This window comes from Chenopodium quinoa, unplaced genomic scaffold (genome assembly GCF_001683475.1).
Source record: "Chenopodium quinoa cultivar QQ74 unplaced genomic scaffold, ASM168347v1, whole genome shotgun sequence".
NCBI lineage: Eukaryota > Viridiplantae > Streptophyta > Magnoliopsida > Caryophyllales > Amaranthaceae > Chenopodium > Chenopodium quinoa.
Window position 1 is genome coordinate 448,794 of NW_018742306.1, and position 26,504 is coordinate 475,297.

At 34.5% G+C, this 26,504-nt stretch overlaps 2 protein-coding genes across 2 annotated transcripts; both read left to right on the forward strand.

Moving 5' to 3' along the window:
- Positions 1 to 696: 696 nt before the first annotated feature.
- Positions 697 to 7,593, forward strand: LOC110687037. Its single transcript, XM_021863670.1, has 7 exons — positions 697 to 1,013; positions 2,222 to 2,693; positions 2,807 to 2,963; positions 3,651 to 3,695; positions 4,889 to 5,051; positions 5,166 to 5,536; positions 6,971 to 7,593. The coding sequence occupies exons 1-7, from the start codon at positions 744 to 746 to the stop codon at positions 7,284 to 7,286; spliced, it is 1,794 nt and encodes a 597-aa protein (XP_021719362.1). The 5' UTR covers positions 697 to 743; the 3' UTR covers positions 7,287 to 7,593.
- A 4,784-nt stretch (positions 7,594 to 12,377) lies between these two features.
- On the forward strand, positions 12,378 to 25,600 carry LOC110687043 (protein BONZAI 1-like). Its single transcript, XM_021863676.1, has 16 exons — positions 12,378 to 12,727; positions 16,383 to 16,430; positions 17,168 to 17,316; positions 17,410 to 17,458; positions 18,755 to 18,811; positions 19,287 to 19,475; positions 19,567 to 19,701; positions 19,919 to 19,980; positions 20,060 to 20,162; positions 20,249 to 20,363; positions 22,658 to 22,734; positions 22,815 to 22,952; positions 23,074 to 23,238; positions 24,530 to 24,643; positions 24,896 to 24,992; positions 25,066 to 25,600. Exons 1-16 carry the CDS (start codon positions 12,560 to 12,562, stop codon positions 25,167 to 25,169), a joined length of 1,770 nt encoding a protein of 589 aa, XP_021719368.1. The 5' UTR covers positions 12,378 to 12,559; the 3' UTR covers positions 25,170 to 25,600.
- Positions 25,601 to 26,504: the final 904 nt, after the last annotated feature.

The following is a 26,504-nucleotide window of genomic DNA, read 5'->3' on the forward strand; positions in this document are numbered from 1 at the left end:
CGGGTCTGGGGGGCAAGTTGTTTGGGTCCAATTTAGTCTAATTGGGCCTAGTCACTGAATGATCCAATTAAAAGCCCAAGGTCAAGGTTCAACTCTCCAAATGTGCTAAAGTCAAAGATCGGTCCTCAAGGCAAGTCAATTGGGCCCAGCCCAATCCTCCATATATCAAAGGTATAAAAGCCATCAATATTACATTTGGCAATTCACTCACGTATTCACAAAAAACATATTGAGACATGCACACAAAGCCTCAAGCAATTAATTCTCTTGCATAGTGTTCTCTCTCTACACACACTTTACTGACTTTAGCATCGGAGGGGCCTTCCTCGGCAACACCCCCGAGGCTAGTTTACGTGTGTTTACTGTGCAGGAAACCTTCGGCCCAACATCACTTGGACCGAATCCAGTCTTCTTCACCTCATCGGACCTTCAACAAGGTCCCATTGTTTTCATCCGAAACAACACCTAATGAGTACTCCGTAGAAGGTAACGACATAGAGGGTAATGACGGCTCAACCGGTTCATCATGGATGACCCATACAAATTTTGTTTTTAAAACTAAACGAGACTTTTATTTTGAGACGGTATCTTAAAACTCGTGATTTAATTTTAAATTTTAAAAAAACGTGAATGAATAAATAATACCTACACCCAAAAATGGACCGCCTTATATTTGAGTTTTCAGTTCAACTTTGTGGCAGCAGCAACCGCAACCACCAAGGAAGAGAAGAGGAGAGAGAAAAATGAGCGAAATGAACGGCGGAGGAATACTAAAGAAACCCAAAAGAGAGATTGATTCAGATGCTGAAGATGATAACAAAAATTTAACCATTAACAACTATAGTATTACCAAAAATAATGATAATGATGTTGTTAATGATGATTCTGATGATGATGGAAGTGCTAGTACTAGCAGATATGATGAACAAGAAGAAGCCCTTGTTGCTCTTATTGAACATCGTGCCAAAGAAGTTGAACATCTTAAAACTCGCATCGCTTATTACCAAACTCAGGTTTTCTTCAATTTTCATTTCTTGTTTAATTGTTTGAATTTACTGCATTATTTTGTATGAGAATTTAATGGGTTTTAGGATTTGTAATTCTTGTATTATTTTGATGTTTGGTGATGGGTTCTTGAATTTTTGATGATTTGATGATTTGGGTTGTTGAATTTTGGGTTTTTTTTTTGTTGTTTATCATAATGGGTATGCAATATATGAATTAGGGTTGATTTAAATGAGTGTGAATGTATGATTGTGTTTAAGTTTGTAAAGGGATCAATTTGGAAATATTTTGTCAGAAATTTATAATTGGAAAAGTGAACATTTTCATTTTACAATGCTAAATGTTGTTCTTCTTTTCCTTTTGTTCATAGAAAAGTTGTATCTTGTAAAAAGTTGCTTGGGCACCACCGATTGGTGACGGAAATAAAGGAAGGGAGAAAAAGGAAGTGAAAAGATAGGGAAGAAATTATTGTTCTTGTTGTTAAACGTACTTAGGTTTAGTGATTAGGAAGAAAGGGGAATTTACTTTCTATTTTAAGGGTTTGGAGAGTTCAATGGTAAGGAAATGAAATAAACTCTTGTTAGCTTTCTCAATTTTCTCGAATTCCGGTTAATTTGGTGCAGAAATGAATTGAGACCATAAAAAAGGAGCTTTGGTATCAAATTATTTTCCCTTTTTACTTGGTTTTTTCTTTCTCCCAATCCATTATAATTAGACAAGAACTGTTAGAACTACAAACTTTTTTTTCACATCTTTAAAGTAAAGAAATACTCCATACTAATAATTATCATATTGGGAAATGACATAGAATACAGACTTTAAGTTTGAAACGGGAAAGGGAATTTTGTAGATGAGGAATATGGAACCTATAGTAGATAGGCAATACTGTAGATTGTATTGCATATATCAGCAAAGGTGCTGAATGAGGCCTACGGATGTTGAGGTTGGAAAGTTGTCAAGAGTTCTTGAAGGGAATTTTTTATCTGTGCTTTATCTAGACAAGAGTGAGAAGCTTGGAACTAAAAGCATTCTGCCTAGAATTTATTTGGGTGGCCATTTACATCTTTTAGAAGCTATAACTTTTGACGAAACATACTGAAAATTTACCTTTGATCTCTTTTCATCGTTTGGGGTATATTTTGCTGATGATAACTTAGGATTTTGTTCAACAAATCTCGAAGGAACCACTGCCTAATTTTTTAGGAAAATTCTGCAGCTTAAACAAGCACAACAGAGATTAGATGATTCACAAAATAAGTTGGTTAATGTTCGGCGCAAAATAAGTGACATTAAGTGGAATATTCCGCTTGGTCTTAAAAAGGAGCATAGATCTAATCCAGTGAATGGAGGTTCCTCCCAGCGTCAGTTGCAATCCAAACCACAACTTTTGATTCCAGGTGCTAACCAAAAATCATCCCGGCCAATGACTGTGGCTGACACTGGTCCAAAAGCTTCTCCCAGTCGTCATGATAGTCCTGTGAAGGCAAGAGGAGATAGATCTCATGGTACAATAGCATCACCCAGTCGCTATGATAGTCCTGTGAAGGCAAGAGGAGATAAATCTCATGGTCCAAAAGCTTCACCCAGTCGTCATGATAGTCCTGTGAAGGAAAGAGGAGATAGATCTCATGGAACTCCTAGATCAGAAGATGCAAAGTCTCAGGTTGTAGGGGCAAAGAGGAAGCTTGGTAAGATATACCTGCCTACATAATGGAATTATTGGTTGTAGTAATAGTTTTTAGCTTCTTGGGTTCCCATGCTGAAAGTAATATGCTAATTCCTCACACAATGGTGTTTACAGAATGCAAAGAACATATTGAATTAACATCCAAAGTACGCAGCTCTTCTTCACCAACTGTGATTCAGAGCTATGCAAGTACTCATATCTCAAGTCAGCATAAAAGGAAGCTCAGAAGTCTGACTATATGTCCTGTGATTGATAAGCTCTTCATTACCAGGTAGCGATCTAACTTGGTTTGCCTTTACAGTTCTCTAATTGCCTTATTTACTTTTTTCAAAAATTTTAAATGTATTCTGGGCATCAGTTTTATTCTGTTGTGACAATTCATCAGTAGAGAAGATGTGAAATGAATCTCTAGTTTGCAAGTTCATGTGCTTAAGAGATTTGGAAATTGTAACAATCATTAGTGATACTGGAACTTGAAGATTTTTCCTTGATCCTACCATAGTTTATTACATCACAAGTACCATGTTTGTAAAGGTCCTCTGAAGTTTTTCCATTAATCCTATGATAGTTTATTCCTTCACAAGTACTGTATTTGTAAGTTTTATCTTTAAGAAAGAGTAGAACATTTTAGTCAAAACTATGAAGTTGACATCTCACCCTTCTGATCAAATGATACAAAATAACCAAGTGTTAACAGGTATCTATCCATTTAGAAAAGCTGTCATGGATGTTAACACTCTTGTTCAGGAGGACAGAGATAGATTGACTCAGCATTAGATATTAGCCCATCAGCATTGGCATAAAGGATGTGTCGATGTGCTAATTACTAGTGGTGGCTCTAAAGTCTAAACATGCTGTTTCCTGTGATGGAAGGAATATTATCTGCATTTTCTTAAATGATTTTTTACCAAGTCACAAGCTGCTAAATATGTCATTTTGTGTTGTTGATATGCTCCAGTGCACTTGATGGAATGGTGAATTTATGGCAGATCCAGGCTAAAGGGTATGTAATATCTGACTCTCTTATCTGTTTTTAAGATTGTTCCATGTATTGTACTTATTGTTGATTTCTGATGGAATCTTGAGTGAAATAATCTGTTATCACGAGGCAATTCAGATGTGGAATATTCAATGAAATAAAAAGCATCAGAAGTTCTGTACATTGGTGCATATATAAAAACATGTTTAATTTTTAAATGCTTTTTTCCCCATCGTGCCTCCTAGTCAAATTGTGATCCTTATCCTTTATGTGACTTGTGTCGTGTTCTTTTAATATTGTTAATGTTGTAAAGGTAGCTCTGATGTGTCTTTAGGAGTGGATGGGAGGATGAAATGTGCTTGATGAAACATAAAACTTGTCCTTTCTTCCTTTTTTATGCCTTTCCTTTTTTTATTTTTATTTTTATATTTGCCTTTTCCCATTTTGTTTTGAGGTTGGAGTTCAATGAAATGAGTCTATGATTGAGGCTATGCTTATGGTTAATATTTCATGTGGTGAAAGATACAAACCCAAATTAGCGATATGTCGTTTGCAACTTTGCATGAACACTAACAAAATAATTTGTATTAGGAAAACATTGTATATGTGAATGCAAGGGGCATCTCAATCCCTTATCTTTGAATCACAAATGTGTTTAATTCTTTATCTTGGAGTTTGATAGTTGAGGCATAAGTGAGCTTATATGGTTGCTCACTTGCTCTAGTGAAGTAGGACTTCTCCATGGAAACTAACTTGGTGTTAAATTGTTGATATCTTGATCAGTTTCAATTTAGTTTTTTTTTTTTTTTTTTTTTTTTTTTTTTTTTTTTTTTAAAAAAAACAAAAACATTCAACTTTGTATAATTGCTTGGTTGAAACATGTTATGTGGAAAGATAACCATCTTTTTATCTAGATTTTATGCCTAAGAATGTCAGTATGTAAACTCTACTTCACCCAGTTCTTGTAATTATGATTACTTATTGATATGATATGATATGTAGATATATATTTCTACAATATTGTTTGAACAGACATGTAAATGAACACAAAAGCATTAATCCAAGCTGCAATCAAGAATGGAGATATAAGGGGATTGAGTGTAGCTCAAAAAGCTTAGTGAATGTGCTAGCATTACTTTCCTTTATCAGCTCCTTGTCCTAAGCTTACAGCTTTTAGGTGCTGATTGGTATTTGCATGGTTTTGTACTATAATCTAGATCAGGTGCAACTCTTCTGAGCTCTACAGAATGTCTATCTCCAAAACAGAGGAGATGGCCTGAAGATATAGCTTGGCATCCGGAAGGGAATAGGCTAGTTGCCGTATATAGTGCCGATGGTGGGGATAACCAGATATCAGTGCTGAATTTGAACAAAAGCCAGGTACTGGACTACTTCTGTGTTTCACCCTCTTGTTATATTATTGTACCATAGATTGTTAATGTTTCTGTAAAATTTTGAGATTTGAAAGATGCCTGACTTTTATGACTTTGACAGAGAGCTCGCGTGTCTTTCCTGGAGGAGAAGCCGCACATTAAGGGTATCATCAATAGTGTTGCATTCATTCCTTGGGATGATACTTGTTTTATGACAGGTGGTAGTGATCATGCTGTCATATCTTGGAATGAGAAAGATGGTGGTGATGTATGGAAACCAAAGACATTGCATAGGAATCTTCATTCATCTGCAGTCATGGGAGTTGCTGGGATGCGCCACAAGCAAATGGTAGTGTCTGCTGGTGCAGATAAGAGAATAATTGGATATGATGGGCTTGCTGGAAGGGCGGATTACAAACACCAAATAGATAGCAAATGCATGAGTGTGCTTCCTAATCCATGTGACTACCACCTTTTCATGGTTCAGACAGGGTAAATGGCATCCTTAATCATGCAATGATATTCTTTTACTACCTCCGTTTTCTTATTATGTGCAACAAAGGAATATTTTATGTCTCACAAATAATTCCCCTTTGTTGCACATAATAAGAAACGGAGGTATATTCTGTTATATTGAAGTGCTGCTTAGTATACAGTTTTAAATTCGAAGGGGGGGGGGGTGTAAAAAAAATTCTGCAAGAGGATATGAGAATATGTGAAGTGGGTAGGAGGTAGTGATGTGCTTCACACTTTTACTTTTCCTCGCCTGCATTAGGAATCCATACTGTGTGAATCAGCCAATGTTGTGATACCTTGACAAGCTGGTGGTTGCAGGCCAATTAGCTGAACTATCACCTCATAAAGTGGCAATGAAAAGCTAATAGAGCAGTGAGGTATTTGAACTATGAGTATTTTTTGTTTTTGGAATTGATAGATGATTTCATTATTTGATAGACTTTAGGCATCTACAATTGACATTAAACTCAACCACACATGTATCTAACATGTCAAAATCAACTTCATTTCCAATAAAACTAATATACGACACTTTACTCACCCTTTGTCTTCTTATTTCCCCATGATGCAGCCTTCTTCTAGGGGTTCCAACCATCTTGGGGACTAGGGTTTTTGGGAGGAGAGAAAGAAAGGTAGAGATGGTATATTTACTGTATAGCATATCTGACTTTGAAAATATTTAATAGCTCAAGTGTTTAGAGCTTCCCTCCCGGTTCTAAGAGATCTTGGGATCAATTCTCACCCCCGCCCTTGTAGCTCTCTAAACACCCAAAAAAAAAAAAAAATGATTATCACAATTGAACCATCATGCAAACAACTCTGCATGTTGTTTCATTGCGCCGGCTCCAAGTTGCATCTTTTTTGCATTATGTCTAAACCAGGCTTCTACTATATTGGAATTAATTCTTAAATGGAATTGTGGTTGAACTGATGGATTCAGTTGGGTTGTCTCTTTTTCCCTTCAAAGCTCGAGCTTGTGTGGTGTACACTTCTGAGAGTTCTAGGTAATTGAAAGTAACTATAAGAAGACCACTTAACAGAATGTTCTGTTATTCAAGCTTCTAATGCATTGCTGTAATCTGAACTTTTGCATCTTATAACCATATGAAATTAAGTGTTTTGAATTTATGTTCTGGTTTCTCTAAGACAGGCCAACAGGGTTGAGATGAAATGAAATTATATGTTATCTTGTCCCTGGTCATTATTCATGAAGCTTGAAAGGTTCTTTTAGCTTGAAATTGTGGAAAACTTCTGGATATTAGAGTTGAATTTAGCTCTGTTAGAGGAGATTGAAATCTTTATTGTTTCGCAGTACTTTATCTGGTAATCTGATGATCCCAAAACTTGAAGCTGCCCTCGTCCCAAAATTCTATGTGTCTTGCTTCTTATGAGTTATGCATTATGTTACAGGACCCCAGAAAGGCAACTTCGACTGTTTGATATTAGGCTTCGGAACTCAGAACTTCATGCATTTGGGTGGAAGCAAGAAAGCAGTGAGTCTCAGTCAGCTTTGATTAACCAGGCATGGTCTCCTGATGGTCTGTACCTCACTTCAGGTTCAGCAGACCCAATGATCCATGTATTTGATATCAGATACAACTCTCACAAGCCTTCTCAATCTGTGAAAGCTCATCATAAACGGGTTTTTAAAGCTGAGTGGCACCCCACGTTGCCACTTCTCGTCTCTATATCCTCTGACTTGAACATTGGACTTCACAAGATTTGATGAAAATCGAGGCTTGTCTATCTTCTGCTCCAAAGTTTTGGTTTTTCTTATTTCCCCCTAGGTTTTTGTCTTGAGTGATGCCTCACTTCTTTTGGATTACAGAAAGGAATTGTATGCTATTGTCTTAGGAAGTAGGACAATGCCTAGGGATGCTGCACAAATGCTAAAGTGCGGCAGTTTTCCTGGGGTGGTTGATGGACATATCTGCCTTTGTTATACAAACATGATTTTGACTTGTAAGATTAGATTAGCAGTCCAATTGTTTTACATTTTTCTTTATAGTATATCAGCATCTGCTTGTATGTAAGCCCTCCGTTCTAAAGCTTTCGATAATGGTGTTCGTGTTTGGTTGAATGCTGCTGAATTACAGATCGAAAAAGGTTTGGGATTTCTGTTCTACCTGACTGTTTGGTTCGACATTATCTCACTCATGTCTGATTCTGCACCAAATACTACAATATCACAAACTCAGCAATCCCCAACCTGAATATTTTTCAATTGAACTAGAACTGCTGTACAGTAAATCTGATTCAGCCTGTTAAAATTACCCAATACGAAAGACTAATTGTTCTGTCCTTAAATAGTTATCATGTCGATGCAATCCTTTTCTTCGTAGGATGAAAGGATATACCGTATTGGTAAAGCTATTAATTTTCTGTAAGGAAAATACTAAATTTAGACAACAACAAAAGGCATCATGACTATTAATTCCGAACAAAAGGAGTATACCACAATATATGTGCGCTTAAATGTATTTGACATTGTATATGTGCTCGACTTTGTTGATAGAGCCGGGTGTGAGGTGACTTGCATGTTGATAGATGATGGGCCTGAAATGTCTTACGTTCATTCACCACCAACACCAAAGCAATACTATCCCATCACTTGTGGGCAATACCACAATATACTCGTTGACTGCCTCACCTCTGTTGATTTTTGTTTTATACAGAGTATACAAGAATAATGTGCACATACACACGCGCCTTTCATCGATAACAAGTTTTCTTACTTTTTGATATGTTAAATTAAAGTTTTGAGTGAAGATATGCCTAATCCTAATGTTATTTTGTACTCCGTACTTCCTTTACAAAAAAATACTACAAAGTACGGAATAATAAATTATGTAAATCAATTATGTACAGGAGTACAGCCAAACCAGCTATATTGTACCTGGATTGCTTAATTAAAATGGGATTTAGAATAATTGTTTGTATTACTTTCAAAGACAAGTATAGCCTCATTTTCGGTCATAAGTCACGACTTATGCTACTTGTGTCCCTTCTTTTCTAGTCACAATAATATGTTGGATCTTGGGTTACGGCTACTTTTAATCTTTGAGAGAACTTAATCTTCATTTCATAAAATTACAGTGACATGGTGCATGAATGATTTGTGTTTTTATAAACTAGATATCGATGCATATAAGGTATTATATGGGTTGATTTAAAAACAAGAGTGACCATATATATTTTAAAATCATAATAATTTTGAAAAATTGAAAACTGATAACACAAAAGTAAAAAACTTACTCTATTTTATTTTCTTTTTTTTTTTTAAAAAAAAAACGATCATAAACAAGCCATAAGATAGTTAACTTCCCATGTTTTGTGGCGTTGTCTTAATTCAAAAGGTTAAGGTTAAGATATAAGAGGGGGCATTGAAAAGTTTTTTTTTTTTTTTGATGTTAAGTATAAAAAGCCTTGTGTGTGTGTGTGTGTTTTTGTGTGTGGGGGGAAAATCCAGCCATAGACTGAAAGACTGTGACAATCTTAAACAAGCCCTACGATAACCACAAAAAACGATCATAAACAAGCCTTAAGATAAACATAAGTACATAATGTCTTTCCTAAAAAAATAGTCCATATGTCACAAATTATGCTAAGTTAGAACACACTTGAAGATGACACGTATCATTGTCGGTGTGTCTTTTTGTTATTGATTATTGATAATTAAACCGTTATTGTTACCATGTGTTTGGTTAAAAGGCTCGTTTTCACCCATTTGTTACCTCTCTAAAGCTAAGATAACAATTAATTACTCTAACCCAACTCAAACAAAACTAAAGAGAATTAGGTCTAGGTAATTCATTTCCATGTTTAAATCAAATAAATGAAAAGGATAATGGTTAAATAATTCATTTTCTTATTTTTATTCATTTTCTTTCCACTCCATTTCCGATATTCATAAAAATTTCCTCCTAGATTTCCATATCAAACAAACAAATCCTAAATATATCCTACTGTTATTTAGGGCCGGTTTCTATTTACTATAAACAACTAAAGTGAACTGAACTGATTGGAGTTGAATAGAAATATTTGACTATAAATTAATGATTTTTAACTATGGATTAGTAATGATATTAATCCAATAATAATTATGAAAAATAAAATGAAGTTCAAAATTAATCCATTAATATTTTTTTTTAATTTATTTTATTTTCATGTTAATTATTGTCTGTGATTTTCTACTGTAATAGTTTGGCTCCTAAAAAATGAAACAAAAACAATTTCCAAATATACATTAGACATAGGGCCTATTTTGATATACTGAACTGAGATGAACTAAACTGAATTGATTGGAGCTAAATTGAACTGAACTAAGCTAAAATGAATTGTTAATGAGAAGAAAAAAATTAGGAAGGGAATTGGATTGAGCTAAACTGAAATTAAGCTTAAGAGAACATGCCCATAAAGATGAACTTGAAAAGATCGACCCAAAGGCATGCCTTAATTAAATTCTTATTAACAATATCATTAGCTAAATCATATAAAATAAATAAATAAATTAGCAAAAGAACTGAATTGAGCTAAACTGAAGTGAACCGAACTGAATTAAGCTGAACAGAACAAGCCCTTATAGACTAGGGATGACTAGGGGTGTCCATAATTCGGATTAAAACCGAAATTCAATCCAATCCAAACCGAATTATCAATTCGGATCGAATCCAAACTTTAAATCGGATTGAGATTTTTTTGAAAATCCGGATTTTCGGATTGGATCGGATTGACCCTAATTGGATCCAATCCAAACCGAAAACCGAATTGTAAAATTAAGCTTGTATAAATATGGATTTATTTGTTTTTTGAAGTTTAGCTCAAATACTTGCTATGACATAAAATAAATTAGGGGACTTTGTATTAATTAACTAATGACTTGATGTTGAGCTACTTATTTTAATCATGATTTTGAAGACTTTTATTTATATTATAGCTTTATTTTTATAATCGTATTAGGCGCTAAAAAATAATGTCTTATAATTCGGATTTTCAGATCGGATCCAAATAACCTAAATTTAATTCGGATTGGATCGGATTGAATTGGGAGAGAAATTCGGATCGGATCGGAAAATTGAAAACCGAATTATAGTTCGGATTGGATCGGATTGGACTAAATCCAAACCGAAAACCGAACGGACACCCCTAGGGATGACAGGGGGGTATTAAAATGCGGGTCCCACACCGCATCCTCCCCAGTTGGAGCAGATATGGGTCTAACTTTGGCGGGTAAGTAGGCAGGTATGGGTACAAAAGTCATACCCACTATGGGTAGCGGGTGGGTGGTGGATTTGATGCCATAGCTGCCTATTACCCGTCTACCTGCCAATTACCCACCTACCCACCTAGTTACCCGCCTACTCGCCTAGTTATCCGCCAACTTATTACTACTATTATTTTTTTATCACAAATTGATTGCTACCTTGTATAATATGCTATTAAATTATGTATTTACAACAATTTAGATATGGCAAAATGACATTTTTATAGAAAATTTATTAAGCAAATGTTGTTAGGTTGGCATGTAAAAAGCGGGTGGTGGATATCCACATGGGTGGTAAATCTAGGTTTTTACTCGCTTAGGCGGATATGGGTGTTAAAATTTTACCCGCCGTGAGTAGATGGTGATGAGTATAAATTTTTTTAGCAGGTGCGGGTACGTATGGGGAGGGGTACCCGCACCGCACCGCTCAATTGTCATCCTTAGAGACGAAGAGAATACTACGAAGTACTCCTTTCATTTTTAAAGTACTTGTTCCATTTCTCTTTGGTACGCATGCCGATGCTATTTTTTTTTATCAATTATATCTTAAATTATGAACAAATTTAAATTATAACAACTGAAAATTAATAATTTATTCATTGAGACGATTCCAATAAGTATCCACAAGATTATATTTATTCTTATATAAAAATTACAAACATTAGTTAAAGTAGGAGAAATGAATTATACAAAAAATAGAAATTGAACAAGTATTTAAAAACAGAGGGAGTAAGAGTCTGTTCTCTTCCGCTTAATTTCAGTTTAGTTCAGGTCAAATCACTTTAGTTCAGTTCCTACGGAGTAATAACCTTCTTTTCATAAACAATTCAGTTGAGCTCACTTCAGCTCCATTCACTTTAATTCAATTCAGCTAAGGGCCTGTTCCGATTGACTGAACTCAGCTGAACTGAACTGAACTGAACTGAGCTGAACTGAACTGAACTTATTAATTAGTGTTTTTTAACTACGGATTAATGATCTTTGATTATTTATTGATTATTTATTACTATACATATGTGTATATACAAATGTACATATTATTATTATTATTATTATTATTTATTAATTATTATTATTATTATTATTTATTGATTATTATTATTATTATTATTATTATTGTTTTTATTATTATTTATTGATGATTATCATTATTATTTATTGATTATTATTATTAGTATTATTATTAGTATTATTATTATTATTTATTGATTATTATTATTATTATTATTATTATTATTTATTACTTATTGATTATTATTATTATTATTATTTTATATTATTATTATTATTATTATTATTATTATTATTGTTGTTGTTGTTGTTGTTGTTGTCGTTGTAATAAGAGCTTAAAAGAATGAAATTTGGCTTTATATCATTAGCAATATTATTAGACGTAAATTAAGAGCTGAACTGAACTGAACTGAATTTCAACGAAAGAGAACAAACCCTAAATTTAGTAAATCAGAACATGCCATAAGTATCCGTATCTAAAGATTGAAGAAGGGTAGATCTTAATTATACTGGTATCTAAAATCAAAAATCCAAAATCCAAAAAGGGTGGAGAGAGAGAAAGGCGTTGGTCAGAGAGCAGACTAACAAAGGGACCCACTCTGATTGCTCTACTCTCATTGCCTACACATCTTCCTTGTCCTTTCATGTCTCCTTCCTAATTTCCTCCATATTTTTTTTTTACCAAATTTTTATTTTTTTTCTACAATAATTTTTCTCCAAAGATAATGGGTAATGGCTGCTGCTTCGGCGACGCCGGCGGTAGAACGGCGGTTGGCGGCGGTGGTGGCGGCGGCGGCGGCGGTCAGTATAAGCATCACAACGATGGTCCAAACGACGCCGTTAGTCTCTTCCTTAAGGCTCATGGTTATCATGGTCTATTCTCTCAGATCGAGGTTTGTTTTTGTTTCTCTCTCCTTTGACTGTTTTTGGAGTTTGACTGTGCTTTATTTATGTGGGAATTCTGTAATTTGTACACTATTTCTATTATTAGTAAGATTAGTTGCTGTATTTATTCTTCCAGTTTTGGAATTCTATGTGCAATCTTATTCTTGTATTCAGCAATTGCTAAAATTGAAGTTTAATTTTGATTTGTAATGTGATTGTTGGAGGTTGTAATACTATCTTGGCTTTGGTTGGTATAAGGTGGTTGTTTAATGTGAGTGTTGATTGTGTATTGCATTATTTGGAGCGCGTTTGCCAGTGCAATTCCAGTCAATTAAGCAATTTGTCGCGACGATATGGAATCTCTTCATGTATGCTTTGGAGGGAAAGGGAGAATGAGGGCAATCGTTTTATTGTAAAAAGTAGAGAAATTGGATGTGTTTGCTCAAAGGGGTGCTGGATGCATAATGATGGATACATAGCCCTTTGTTTTGTTGGTCTATGAGTATCAATTTTGTACCAACTCGACGAGCTAGGACAGTAGCAATTAGTTAATGAGAGTGATAACGGGTTATTTTTTATAGAGGCACCTTGGATGGAATAATGCCGGTCATTTAGAGGAGTTTGAGGCCAAGGGATGGTTTCGATTTGAGTTTTTGTTGTAGAATGGATAGGGAAGATAATGAGTACAAGTGTACAACTGTCAAAGTAAGTGAAAAATTGGTCATCATTAAACCAAATCTTATAGCCTATTTTTGGTAGCGGTACTCACTCTAAAAGACAAAAAATATATTTTTCTCTTATAGCAGCCATGTTAGAACTCGTGGTAGATTTCAGTGGAACATTCTGAGTAGGACTTGTGGTAAGGTTGTTTGCATCTCTGCTCAATACGTCTGTTGTAGTTTCTAGTGACATTATCAATGCACAAGGCGCCAACAGTGGTCTGTATTTGTCCATAATCCCAACCATTGTCTGCTTGATTATATTCTTTCTACAGCACAGGACAAATTTAATCCTAAAACCATTTTTTATTTCTTTTATCTTTTTAAGGTAAGGAGAAAGACCCTCCTGAATTGGTTCCTCTCATAAGGCAATACTATCCAACTTTAAATATCTAATCATCTAATGCATGTGACGACTATTTTATGGATGGAAGAATTTAAGAAAGGGCCACCTATTTGCATCAATGGCAAAGTGGGGGGGGGGGGGAAGATAAGGGGATCCCCACCCCAAAGAGCCCTTAGGGGATTTGATTTGATCCTATGTTGTACAAGTCATGAGACCAAAAGTTAAATAGTTTATAATGTTGTTTCTAGAGGCATTATTTATCAATCAACTACCTTAGTCTTTCAAAATTGATTCTTGGTGTGCAAATCATGTCAGTGAACAAACCAAAAGAAGTCCTTAAGGTATCCTTAGTAAACAATCATAACAGATCATTTTATCTAAGGTAAATTGAATTTTAGGGTTCTTGTTTTTCTTTTCCAAATGATTTTTTGTGTATCGGACCTTTTTTTGTCCTTTTCTCGTACAATTCATTATGACGATTCATGTTAGCCGACCCTAAATCATCTTGGGACTAAGGCTTTGTTGTTGTTGGACCTTTTTTGGAAATTTGATGCTCCACCCATCATTAATTTGTATACACAAGCAATTGATACAATTCTAAGTTGAGAGGAAAAGTAGAGATAGAAAATGGGTGGTGGGTGGATAACTTTGTATGGACCCAATTCTAGGTGGTATGCTACTGTTGCGACCTAATATATCCGCTGTGATAAGCTCACATCCCATACAATGTGGTCGCAATAGGGTGAGGTGGCCAAGATATAACTTGGTATGGACCCAATTCTAGGTGGTATGCTACTGTTGCGACCTAATATATCTGCTGTGATAAGCTCAAATCCCATACAATGTGGTCGCGATATGGTGAGGTGGCCAAGATTTAATACCATGGGTGGGTGGAAGAAAAGATAAATAAAGTACTACTTTGTGAGTGATAAGGTGTAAATATTGTTAAGGGGTAAGATGGTAAAAATTGTTTGCCAAAAACATAGTGATAAGAACTTTTTGTAACGGATGAATACTGAAATTTTTAAATCATTAAGAAATGTAGGTAGTATATCATTTATATGGGGACACATGTTTGGTAGATTTACCTGTTAATATGGGCGGAGGAAGTAGAATTTCTAATCTAAGATTCATAAGACATCAGCTATTCTGACTAAAACTTATCGTGCTTTAGACAATGGTTGTCAAGGTATTCGTAATTTGTTTCAGGATGTTTAATAGGTGGCAATGTGTACAGATGCTATGAAAGTTTGTGTTAATTTAGCAAATTGCATAAAATACTTTTATTAAATTAATGGTAAAGATTTTTTTTTATTGTATGTAATAAAACAAGTGCATAATAGATATTAATGGTCAAAATTAATTGTAAAATGTAAATATCAATTGCAGTCCAGTAGCTTGTAATGAAGAGGGAATTATGGTATACAACATGACTATTCTGTTGATTTATATCCTCCAAACAGCAGAGCTACCTGGATTTTTATTGCACTTGTGTAATTTTCATGTTAGTTTCTGTGGCAAAATTAATATTATACTCACGACTTTTGTCTGCAAAGGGAGCCCTACACTGTGGTTCAGCATTGCTATGCCTTTCTTAGGCCAAAGAACTCCCCCCCCCCCCCCCAACACCCACCCACCCAAAATAAAAACCCCAATGATCCTCCCACAACCAGTTTTGGGTTTAACCTGGGGCCCAATTGATGTCCATCCTCTGTTCAGATTCTCTTTTGTGAGAATTACAGAGGGTGTACACTGTGGCTGACCCAGCGTTGTTCACGCTGGGTCATGTTTCCAGGAAATTGAAAAGGTTTAAACAAAAAAGAAAAGCAATATGTTCCATATACCTCTTTGTGGTTCAGTGGTCAAGTTGTTGAAGTGAAATACTTTCCTAATTGGCATGGGAATGCGGGGTCAAATCTCATACCAAACTTTTTATTTAGCCTTTTTACTAGTTGCCTTTTATTTATGTCTTTTATTTTACTGATATCATGTACTAGACTGGTAGGTTTTTTATTTTATTATTTTATTTTATTTTTATTTACTGATTTTATATGCTAGCCTAGTAGCCTTTCAGACATTACTAACTTACTATGTTTTGTTTTTCGTTTGTTCATTTGATTTGTATTATTGTTTGTAATTTAAATTATCGGAAAAAAGAGAACTCCAGGAGTCCGAACCCCTAAGCGAGAATTTCTGAATCTTCCATGGCCAATCCTAGCTATTTAGTCCATATTAGTAACCTATATTCATTATATGAGTACTCTCAGTTAATCTAATTGAAATTGTAACTGAATTTTTAGAATGAAAAGGAAAAAACATGTGATGTAACAAGTTTCTTTTATTCCAAAATTCATCTTTCTCCACAAAATCATCCTTCACAAAATCAACCTATTAGATCGATGGGTGACGGTGACCCAACACCCATAAAATCCTAGATCTGCCATTGGCTGAACATCAAATTTATGTTTGAACCTCAGACACAAAAATGGCTACAACCAATCCTGCACTCCTGCAGTAGTATAGGTTCTAGGCATAGTGGTACCTGATGATTAGGTCTTGCTAGTAATTGCTATCTCTTTCTCTGGTGCTATTTTGCAGCTGTCACTGTCAGCTTCAAGCTTACGGGATCGGGATGTGCTTTCAAAGGTTTGTATAATCTAAATCTTATGTGTTATGCTAATCCGCAATTGCTATAGTTTAGCCTGTTTAATTTTTGTTTAAATCTGACATTGTTAATTGCTAGTATTAAACCGTTCAAAATGATTGAAACTGTTTCCATTCAAAGTTGCAGACTTCTAATTTTTACCTCTTTACATTCCATAGAGTACACGTCTCATTGTTCTTCATGCTTTGCATTAGTATTTAAACTATAATTACTTTGTGAACATATAATTTCTCTATGTTTTTATGCCTCTTATGTTAAATCAGCAACATTGCAAAGATTATGCATAACTCAAGCATGAAACATTTGCTTTTTAAATCTGTTCTTGGTCTTTTATCAAGGTGTAATTCACAAGTATGCTCAGCAAGGAATTCAAGTTAGGAAGTAAAAGCACTTTGATTGGTAGAAAGACTGTCTGAGTTTTGGTTATGCTGCATCATTTAAGCATGAAGCATCTGTTTTTTAAATGTGCTGGTAGTATATTATGGGTGTAGAACATACAAAAATGTTCCTTACTCAAATCATCAGGTAAAACTTTTGAGATTGGTAGAAAGAGAGTGATTGTTCAAATATGGAATTCGCTAATCTAACTGCAAATCTTCTTACTATTTGCATTTCTTAGGGAATATTGCATATATGGCCATCTTGACTGGAGCTCGTTTGTTGCCCAAGCATTTGTTTATAGGTTTTTTCTTTCCTTATGTTTCATTTATGCTTGTAGAGTGATCCAATGGCAGTAATTTATATAAGAGGAAGAAATGGTAGACTTGAAGAACTTGGACGGACAGAAGTTGTATCAAATTCACTAGATCCTACATGGATTACAAAGGTCAATGTAACATATCATTTTGAAATTGTGCAGACACTAGTGTAAGCTCCCATGTTCTCTCCTGACCTTCTGGTGTATATATTAAAATTTTACTTGTTTTGCCTGATTATGATGCCTAAAATTTATGTTTGTAGGTTTCGTGTTTTTGATGTTGATACTCAATTCCACAACGTAGATGTACAGGTACATTCAAGGCTCCTAGTCTTCTCAGCAGTTATAAAATTTCAATGTATTTCTTTATTGTTTTTTATAATGATTGTTGTTATTGTGAAATTCTTGTTTACATTTAGGGACTTTTAATATGATTAAGGTTTGCATAGTCCTTGAAAAATGAGGATTTCAAGGCAAATTGCATACTATATGTATTTATTTACTTGAGAAAAAAAAGCTAAGATGTTGCCTTATACGAGTTGTGAATGTGGTTCTTACTTCATAAATCTTGCTATATGTGGGAATACATATTTGAGATTTAGAGCCTTTTGATTTTTTCGCATCAACATTTATGAAATGGATAATGCTCCATACTCAATTTTATATTGGTAGAATTGTTTGCTGGAAACTCTTTTTATTCATATTCGATCTTGTAAATTGATGAAATAATTTTCTTTCCAAAAGAAATATAATTAAAAAAAATGACGAAAATCAATGTTCAATTTGGCACTCCTTGTTTGTTTAGGCTTCTTAGAACACACGTGGAAAATTAATATTAGGACTTCTCATTGAATGAAAATATTTGTACTGTCATCTTGTTTCTTTCTTTTTTCCATTTTCCTATAATCTTGTTCAAAAACAATATGAGAACCCTTTAGGTGTCTTTGTTATATTCAGTTTAATATAGTCCTTTTTTTTTTAATTCTCATGAATACTAGAACAATTTCATTGTTGGGGCCTATATTTGTGGCCAAGTTTTCAGCAAAAAGTTTTGTATGGGGAGAGAGTATGACCTCTTTCCAAATTATTGGAACAAAAGACTACCATATTTGAGGACTGATGAGTGAGGAAAGACTGAGAAGTAGCTAAAAGCTTAATTTTATCTTGCGTTCTATTGCTACTGGGACTTACTCTGCTGTATGAATAAACACCTGATATCTAAGGATATACAAGGCAATAGGAAATTTCATGGCCTATTCTTGAAGTTGGGGATAGCATTTTCATGGCTAATTCTGAAACTCTTAATTTCTAGTGGAACTTTGATGCAAACTTGTTAACGCTTTGCAATTGTACTGATGGATATTGCATGAATAGTAAAAGTTACTTTCTCTGTTTTCCAACATGATCTCACATGACTACATTTTTTCTTAACTATAAATCAGCATAGCCAGTCAAAGTGAATAATATGAATAGTGTTCCAGTCAAAGTGTTGCGTGTAAAAAAAACGGAGGAAGTACGTTAGTACCCATACTAGTTTTTCTAAGGTTACTTTTGTAAACTCAAGCAGAAGACATCGTTTTACATGACAAGACCTTTTTGCTCCTGCAGATGCTTAAACTGGATGAGCAGCAATTTCTAGGCGAGGCTTCATGTGCGTTGTCTGAGGTATACCTATACCATTGACATGGATTCACATACAGAGTATTTTCTAATTTAAAATTTGGTGTCATATCTTATATTTCTGCTTTTGAAATCTAACCCTGCTTCTAAGAGATATTTATGTTTTTGTGGTTGAGGGGGTTTGCATGGTTGTAAATAATCTGTAACCCCCATGATAAGAAGTTTAAGTAGATCCTTAAATTCATCATCATCCAATTTAATTATGATATTGCTGAATAATGACTGATGTATTTTGTTACATACTGAATGATAGTTTTCATAATATCTATTTTATGTTATCTATCTTATATTATTTCCTGATTATTAATAAACTCCATGGTTTTTTTTTTTTTTTTTTTTTTTTTTTCCTAATGAGCTTTTTCTAAACAAAGTCAACAAACCATCAATTGCATGTGTACACTTGCTTGTCATATCTGATGCTAGAATTTTCTGTTACCATCCTTGTGATATGAGAATGCAGATAGTGACCAGATCAAATGGATTATTGACTTTAGACCTTGCGCATCGTGAAGAAAACTTGAAAGCAGCCCATTCAGGAAGCTATGGGAAGCTTACAGTTCATGCTGAAGAATCTATGAACTCTAAGATCACAACTGAAATGCTACTAAGGTGTTCAGATTTGGAAAATAAGGATCTCTTCTCTAAAAGTGTATGGGATTAGTTATTTACAAATTTTTACTGTCGATCCTGCGCTGTACAATATTCTTTTTAAGCATGCATTGTCCAAATTTATTTTGCAGGATCCCTTCTTAGTGATATCTAAAATTGCAGAGGGTGGTATACCTATTCCAATTTGCAAAACGGAAGTTGCCAAGGATAATTTGGATCCAGCTTGGAATCCTGTGTCCTTAAATATTCAGCAAGTTGGAAGTAAGGTATGAAGAACCTATTTGAATACTTGTTTGCATGAAAATATTGATCTCAGTCATTATTCTATTATTCTATTAATTTGTTAATTTTATTTTTCCCGAATCTGTGATGCTGCAAGCTTTATCAGAAACATGTCAATTTATTATTATACTGCAGATCAAGCTATAAATTCAAACAATTCTTGGCCTCTTTGAGTGATACTGCTCATCTTTTGTGATGCAGGACAGTCCTTTAACTATCGAGTGCTTTAACTTTAACAGCAATGGGAAGCATGATTTGATTGGGTAATGAGACATCATATCCTTTATAATCAGTCAATATGTTAAAGTTATTTTGCTGACTTTATCTCCATATATTATTCAGGAAAATTGATAAATCACTAGTTGATTTGGAAAAAATTCATATGAGTCAGAGTGGTGCAAATCTATATCTACCCGCTCCAACTGGACATGACTATAACAATAAGGTTTTAACATAATGACTTAATTGTAACTATAGGTTTACATTGGCAACCCTCTATTTTGTATGATGAGTTTGGCAGTGTTGGCCCAGGTCTTGAAAAGTCAACTCTTTGTGGACAAGTTCTCAGAGAGTGTCCAATACACTTTCCTTGATTACCTAGCTGGTGGATGTGAGTTGAATTTTATGTTGGCCATTGATTTTACAGGTGAGTTCTTACACACTCTAGGATATAGGCTTCTTTTTGAATTCTTATGGAGATTATACTTTATATTTTCTGACGAACTTTGGGACATGGTTTGTTTTCTCTAGTTCCCTTCAGAGATGATTTTATTGAAATATTCTTTCACTCCTTTTCATTTTATTGGTGTTTATCATGTATTGATGTGTGTGAAAAAGTCAGAAAGAGTTTTTGCAAATTGCAAGAAGAGAGGCAACAGAATATTGTAATGAACTGTCTTAAGGGAAGGGTATCACGGGTAGTTTAGTTTGTTAACAGTGATCAAATGTAGTACATAAGAAGGGTAAATAGGCAATGCACTAAGATTCCACCTGTGCACATGAGACAAAAGAAATCAGTCTAGAATCATCCTAGGGAGGGAGAATGTAAGTATAAAAAAGGGAAGAGAGAAATTGAGAAACTAGGCAGAACTTTGGTGAGAACCTTTTGGAGATTTAGGAAAATTTGTTCAAAAGGACCACTTAAGTGGTCTCTTTTATCCAGAAGGACTTATTAAGCAAAAAGTTGTTTAAAAGGACCACATAACACAGTTTGGGTTGGTGAGGGGGACCAAGGCTATTTTTCAGGCAAGTCAACACCGAAGTTCGGCGTTGACCGTCATGTGCCAAGCACGTGACTCTTTAAGTTGACCCAATTTTTTTTCTCTCTTTTTTTCCCCACGATTTCCCCATTACGAGTGGCATTAATTACCCCCAAATTTCCCCTTTCTTCTTCTTTCTCTCTCCTAAAATCACTGTTCATTCATGGCATTTAATGTGGTCTGCCATTGTTAGTGAGATACAGAGCAGCGATTTAATAGGGTATTAAAGGTAAAGTCTTTCTTTTGCTCTCTCTCTTATCATTTTCTTTACTTTATTTGGAGTGCTTCCTCACCATTTTTGTTTTTTTTTTTTTTTTTTTTTTTTGACCTTATCAATGGTGAAGGAAACTAAGGGAAAGCACAAGGCAAAGGCAAAAAAAAAGCGCACAATTTTCACAACTTCTAAATTGTCTTCCTTGGTTGTCATGGGTCTAAGATGTCCTTTGCACTAATGGAATCCCACAATTTCACTTAGTTCTCTTCATGACTGCTGGATTCATTTCGGTACAAATCCAGTTTTCACAAAATACAAAAATGAAGAATGTCAACCAAAATTCCCTAAATTCGACAAAATCAAAACAAATTCACAATGCTTACCTTGTGCGAAATGTCATCAATTGCACTATGGATGAATTTGTTAGGAGAAAAAGGGCGCAATTGGAGGTTGCATTCAATCTAGGTTTATGCTTCAAGGAGAGAGAAAGAAGAAGAAAGGGAGAAAAAATTTGGGAATAAAGGGGAAATTTGGGAGAATTCGTGGAAAGAAAGAAAAAAATGAATTTTTTTTTTACTCAACTTAATGAGTCACGTGCCTGGCACGTGACGGTCAACGCTAGAGTCCGGCGTTGACTTGCCAAAAATGGACTTTGGTCCCTCTCACTAACCCAAACCGACTTTTGTGGTCCTTTTAAACAACTTTTTGCTTAATAGGTCCTTCTGAACAAAAGTGACCACTTAACTACTTAAGTAGTCCTTTTGAACAAATTTTCCGGAGATTTATGGCCTAAAGCCATTTTGGAGTTGTGAGCTAAACTCACTTGGAGCTTGATAGGCTAAGCATAGCTCTTGTGTAATTTGTGTTCTGTTTATTAAAGTATCAATCTTTCCTCTCTATCTCATAGTTCTATGTTCTGTTAATTAAAGCCATTTTGGTGAGAACCTTTTGGAGTGTTATGGCCTAAAGCCATTTTTGAGTGTTGTGAGCTAAACTCACTTAGAGCTTGATAGGCTAAACCTATCTTTTGTGTAATTCGTGTTCTGTTAAGTAAAGTATCAATCTGCCTCAAAAAAAAAAAAAAAAAAAAAAAATGTAAAGTATCAATCTTTCTTCTCTATCTTATACTTCTATAGTGTCCCTCCATTGTCACTGTATAAATTCTTGGCAGTCATCAAAAGCTTTAACCTTTCTCTTTATTTGGTTCTGTTTTTTAGTCTTATTAGTCTGTTGTGGGTTGCTGCTAGCAGTCCATTACAAATATTAGATAAGTCTAGTGGGCTACTCTTATTGCAAACTGGTAATAAGATGGAAGCTCATTTGAACTTGTGTCCTATCAATCTACCACTCCTCCCTACATGCACATGTAGGCTTTTGTGGAAAGGCAGAGAGTTGAAAATTTACTAGTGATTTTTTATGAATGGAAAGCACATTGGTAAGTTCTGACTCAGGTATCTTTTTTATCAGCTTCAAATGGGAATCCACGTCTTCCTGATTCCCTACATTACATTGATCCATCAGGTCGCCCAAATGCTTACCAGAAAGTAAGAAAGTGATAATTTTTTTTAGATTAATTGGGATCTGAATACACTTAATGTAGATAACAGTGAGCTATTTTTTGTAGGCAATTTTGGAGATTGGGGGATTACTGCAATTTTATGATTCAGACAAGCGCTTTCCTGCCTGGGGATTTGGAGCACGTCCAATTGACGGGCCAGTCTCTCATTGCTTCAACTTAAATGGAAGCAAAAACTACTGTGAGGTGTGGTATTCAACAATACTTCTCATTCGGAGCTGATTCACTACCTTCCGTCAAAAAAAAAAAAAAAGCTGATTCACTACCTTCTTTGGTTGTTGAACCTCATGTGTTTTACTGTTTTCAGGTTGAAGGGATTCAAGGAATAATGACAGCATATACAAGTGCTCTATACAATGTTTCACTTGCGGGACCAACCCTTTTTGGCCGTGTTGTTACTGTTGCAGCTGATATTGCCAGTAAGGCTCTTGCAGAAGGACAACAAAAATATTATGTTTTGCTAATAATCACGGTAAGATATAATAAATGCAGAATGTATTTCTGTAAAGAATATTAGAATTCGTGCATTGTTGTAAGTCATGCGTTTTGATCTCCTTGACCAGTGATGCCTGAGTTCCATCAAGTCATTTTGTCAACTGAAACTCTGAATGTTTTTCCAAACCATTTGATGCTGTGACTGATATTTCCTTCAATAGTATGACTAGGTCCATATTTTTATGGTCCAATTCTGTCAGACATCCTTAAAGCCTTTTTAAACTAGGTGGCTGGAAATCGAGATTGACAGGGCCTTGTTGAGAAATACTCCCTCCGTCCCATAATATAGTTCTTGTTTGTGTTTTTTCATAGTATTTAAGAAATAGGAGGAAAAAATGGATAAAGTACATTAATAAAAGTGAAAAGTACAATCATAGACAAAAGTTTAAAAATACAAAGCATGTACAAAATTCAAGGGTAAATTAGGAAGTGCAATGAATAAAGCTAAAAAAGTAAGGGTATAATGGTCTTTATATACTATCCAAAAATAGAAATAGGAACAACATTTTGAAACTCCAAAATAGGAAAACAGGAACTATATTATGGGACGGAGGGAGTGTGAGAAATTTAGAAGGATGAGAGTTAGGAGAAGAGAGAACTCAGGAAGCACTAGTGAGATACTGAAAATTTATAGGAAATTCAAATGGTGGATTTCTGAGGGCTATCCTTCATGAAGTGTCAGTGGCTCTATTCTCTGGATAAATTCTGTTTACAATCCTAACAGCTCATGTGGTTGATGTGATATTGTGATTTTGTGATGTAATAATGTATGTTCATTTCCTGTTAATGAAATGTTATGTATGGACTTCCCTATAGCAAATGTTTTTTACCGTCATCTTTTTTGTTATCGCTCACAACTTCATCTGTAAATATAAATTTCACATGATTATGACACACTACTTTGTTGAAAGAAATCTCTCAATAATGCTTCTGATTTTTAGAATTTTATTAATCAGGCTGAAGGAAGTATAAGATAACTCTGAAAAATCAGACAAAAAGTATTGAATTTAAGTGCTTTATGATTGCAATTATGCAATTTGTTAACATTGGGCTTCCTTCTGTAGTTCTAACTTCTAGTGTTGGAATAGTTACTTATATTCTTGTAAGCTTCTCTGTGATCACTTTGTATTTCTCCTTTTCTGTTGCCTTGAAAGGTATTTCCCCCTTAGAAAACTGCTTTAAACTGGTTATTCTCTCTCATGCTCTTTTTTGGAGTGAAATTGTGCGTGATTGATATGCATTCTAGATCTGATTTGACTTGTTTTCAGGATGGAGTGATAACAGATCTTCAGGAGACAAAAGATGCTATTGTAAAGGCATCTGATCTTCCATTGTCAATACTCATTGTTGGAGTTGGAGGAGCCGACTTTAAAGAGATGGAGGTATGTATATGCTACAAAGGGCAATTCTTATGTAATACCATCCAACACAAATTTTACTGAGACATTATTTACGAACTTATTGCCAAATACACTTAATAAGCCACCCATATAATCAGAATAAATCACCCATCTATTATTGTGAAATTGTCTCATTCTTCTGTACAAGACTTTGCCTACTACATATCAGTACATATGCTCATTATATCCTGTCTCAGCAGTGTCAGCACTAAACCTTCAATATTCTTTATGCAGTTTTTAGATGGAGACAAAGGGGAGAGACTTGAGAGTACAACCGGGCGTGTCTCATCTCGTGATATAGTGCAATTTGTGCCATTCCGGGATATTCAGGGTCAGTGTATAATCTTCAAGCTTGCTAATAAGCATCTGGTGTAGGTTACTGAGTTCTGTTTCTTTTATTGCAGGTGAAGAAGTCTCTGTTGCTCAGACACTTTTAGCAGAATTACCCACACAATTTTTAACATACATGAGGACAAGAGACATTAAACCCAAAAGCATGATTTTGTGATAAATTGTACATATTTATTTTTATTTGGTTTTAATATTTGCTTTCGGTGGCTAATCGAGTCAAAATTATCAGCTCGGTGCCTAATTTTTCATTATTTTGTTTTTATAATGTTTCTTTTTTGTTTATTCCCCTTTTTTTTTATGTAATTTTTGTTGTCTCCTTTAAAAGGGAGCAGAAGAGAAAGGTGAACCCTTGTGTCTTAGGCAGAAACAATATTTCAATGTAATACAAAGCAATGTTTGTTCTTTACATTGCAAGGTGCAAATATTCTGTTTTTTTACCCCAAATTTGTTCTAGTGTTCGGGGGAATTAGGAGACACAATGGTCCATCTACGCACATATAAAAATGAACACATGTTTATTTTTGGATATTTTATTTAATACAAAGATGTGGTTATTATATTAAAGATGTCATTTGTAGACCATGTACATTGTTTGTATCAGTTAACAATTAAGGATGTTGATTATTGTATTATTATTCGTTTAGTAGGACTTAGGAGATCAATTCTTAATTGTAGGTAAGCACCATATTGCTTGCCTATACTTTGTTCTGCAAGAATGGCTTTCTCTAATAGCCCGGGGCGCAACTGCCTCATTACCCAGCAGCACCCGGGGTTGGGGTGTTCGTGCTATTGAACAACTTGAGTTAATCAAGGAATACATAGTACTTTGTATTACTAAGTAAGGTTTCACATATTTATACTTTTTTTCTCGAATATAAATCACAAAATATGCTTAAAATATAGTACTCATATGAATATTATAGAAGTTCAAATGGTCCAAGTAAAAAAAAAAAAAAACAAAGGAAGTATCACAGAAATGGATTGAACGTGGGCTAACTTATTACAAGTTCGCATCATAACTGAGGGGACGTTGGTTTTAGTCTTTGTTATCCCTTTAATTAGTTTGTTTTTCCATTAGTCAAACTGATCGGATTATAGTAATGTGTGTCTTGTTGACTTGTTGGTTAACACATGCTAACTGATGTTACTCACTAGTCACTAATTCACTATACACACTAACAACACCCACTTTGGTGTAATCATAAATATATTTTTTTTTATTGCTGTCTCTCGTTAAATATTAGTTGCAACTTTGAAATATTTTATATCTCATAAATAATACTCCAAATTTGCAACTAAAACTTAACAGAAGTAGTAGTTAAGCTTATATTTTTTGTTCGTTGCATAGCACCTTTTGGTTTTCAAAGTGAAGGAGGATTTACTTGTTACTTTGTTTTTACAAAAGCTTCAATGAACTGAAAATTAATACTAGTATGTATATTACGAGTTTTGTGAAAAAAAATCATCCGGATTTATGAATATGTATGTTATG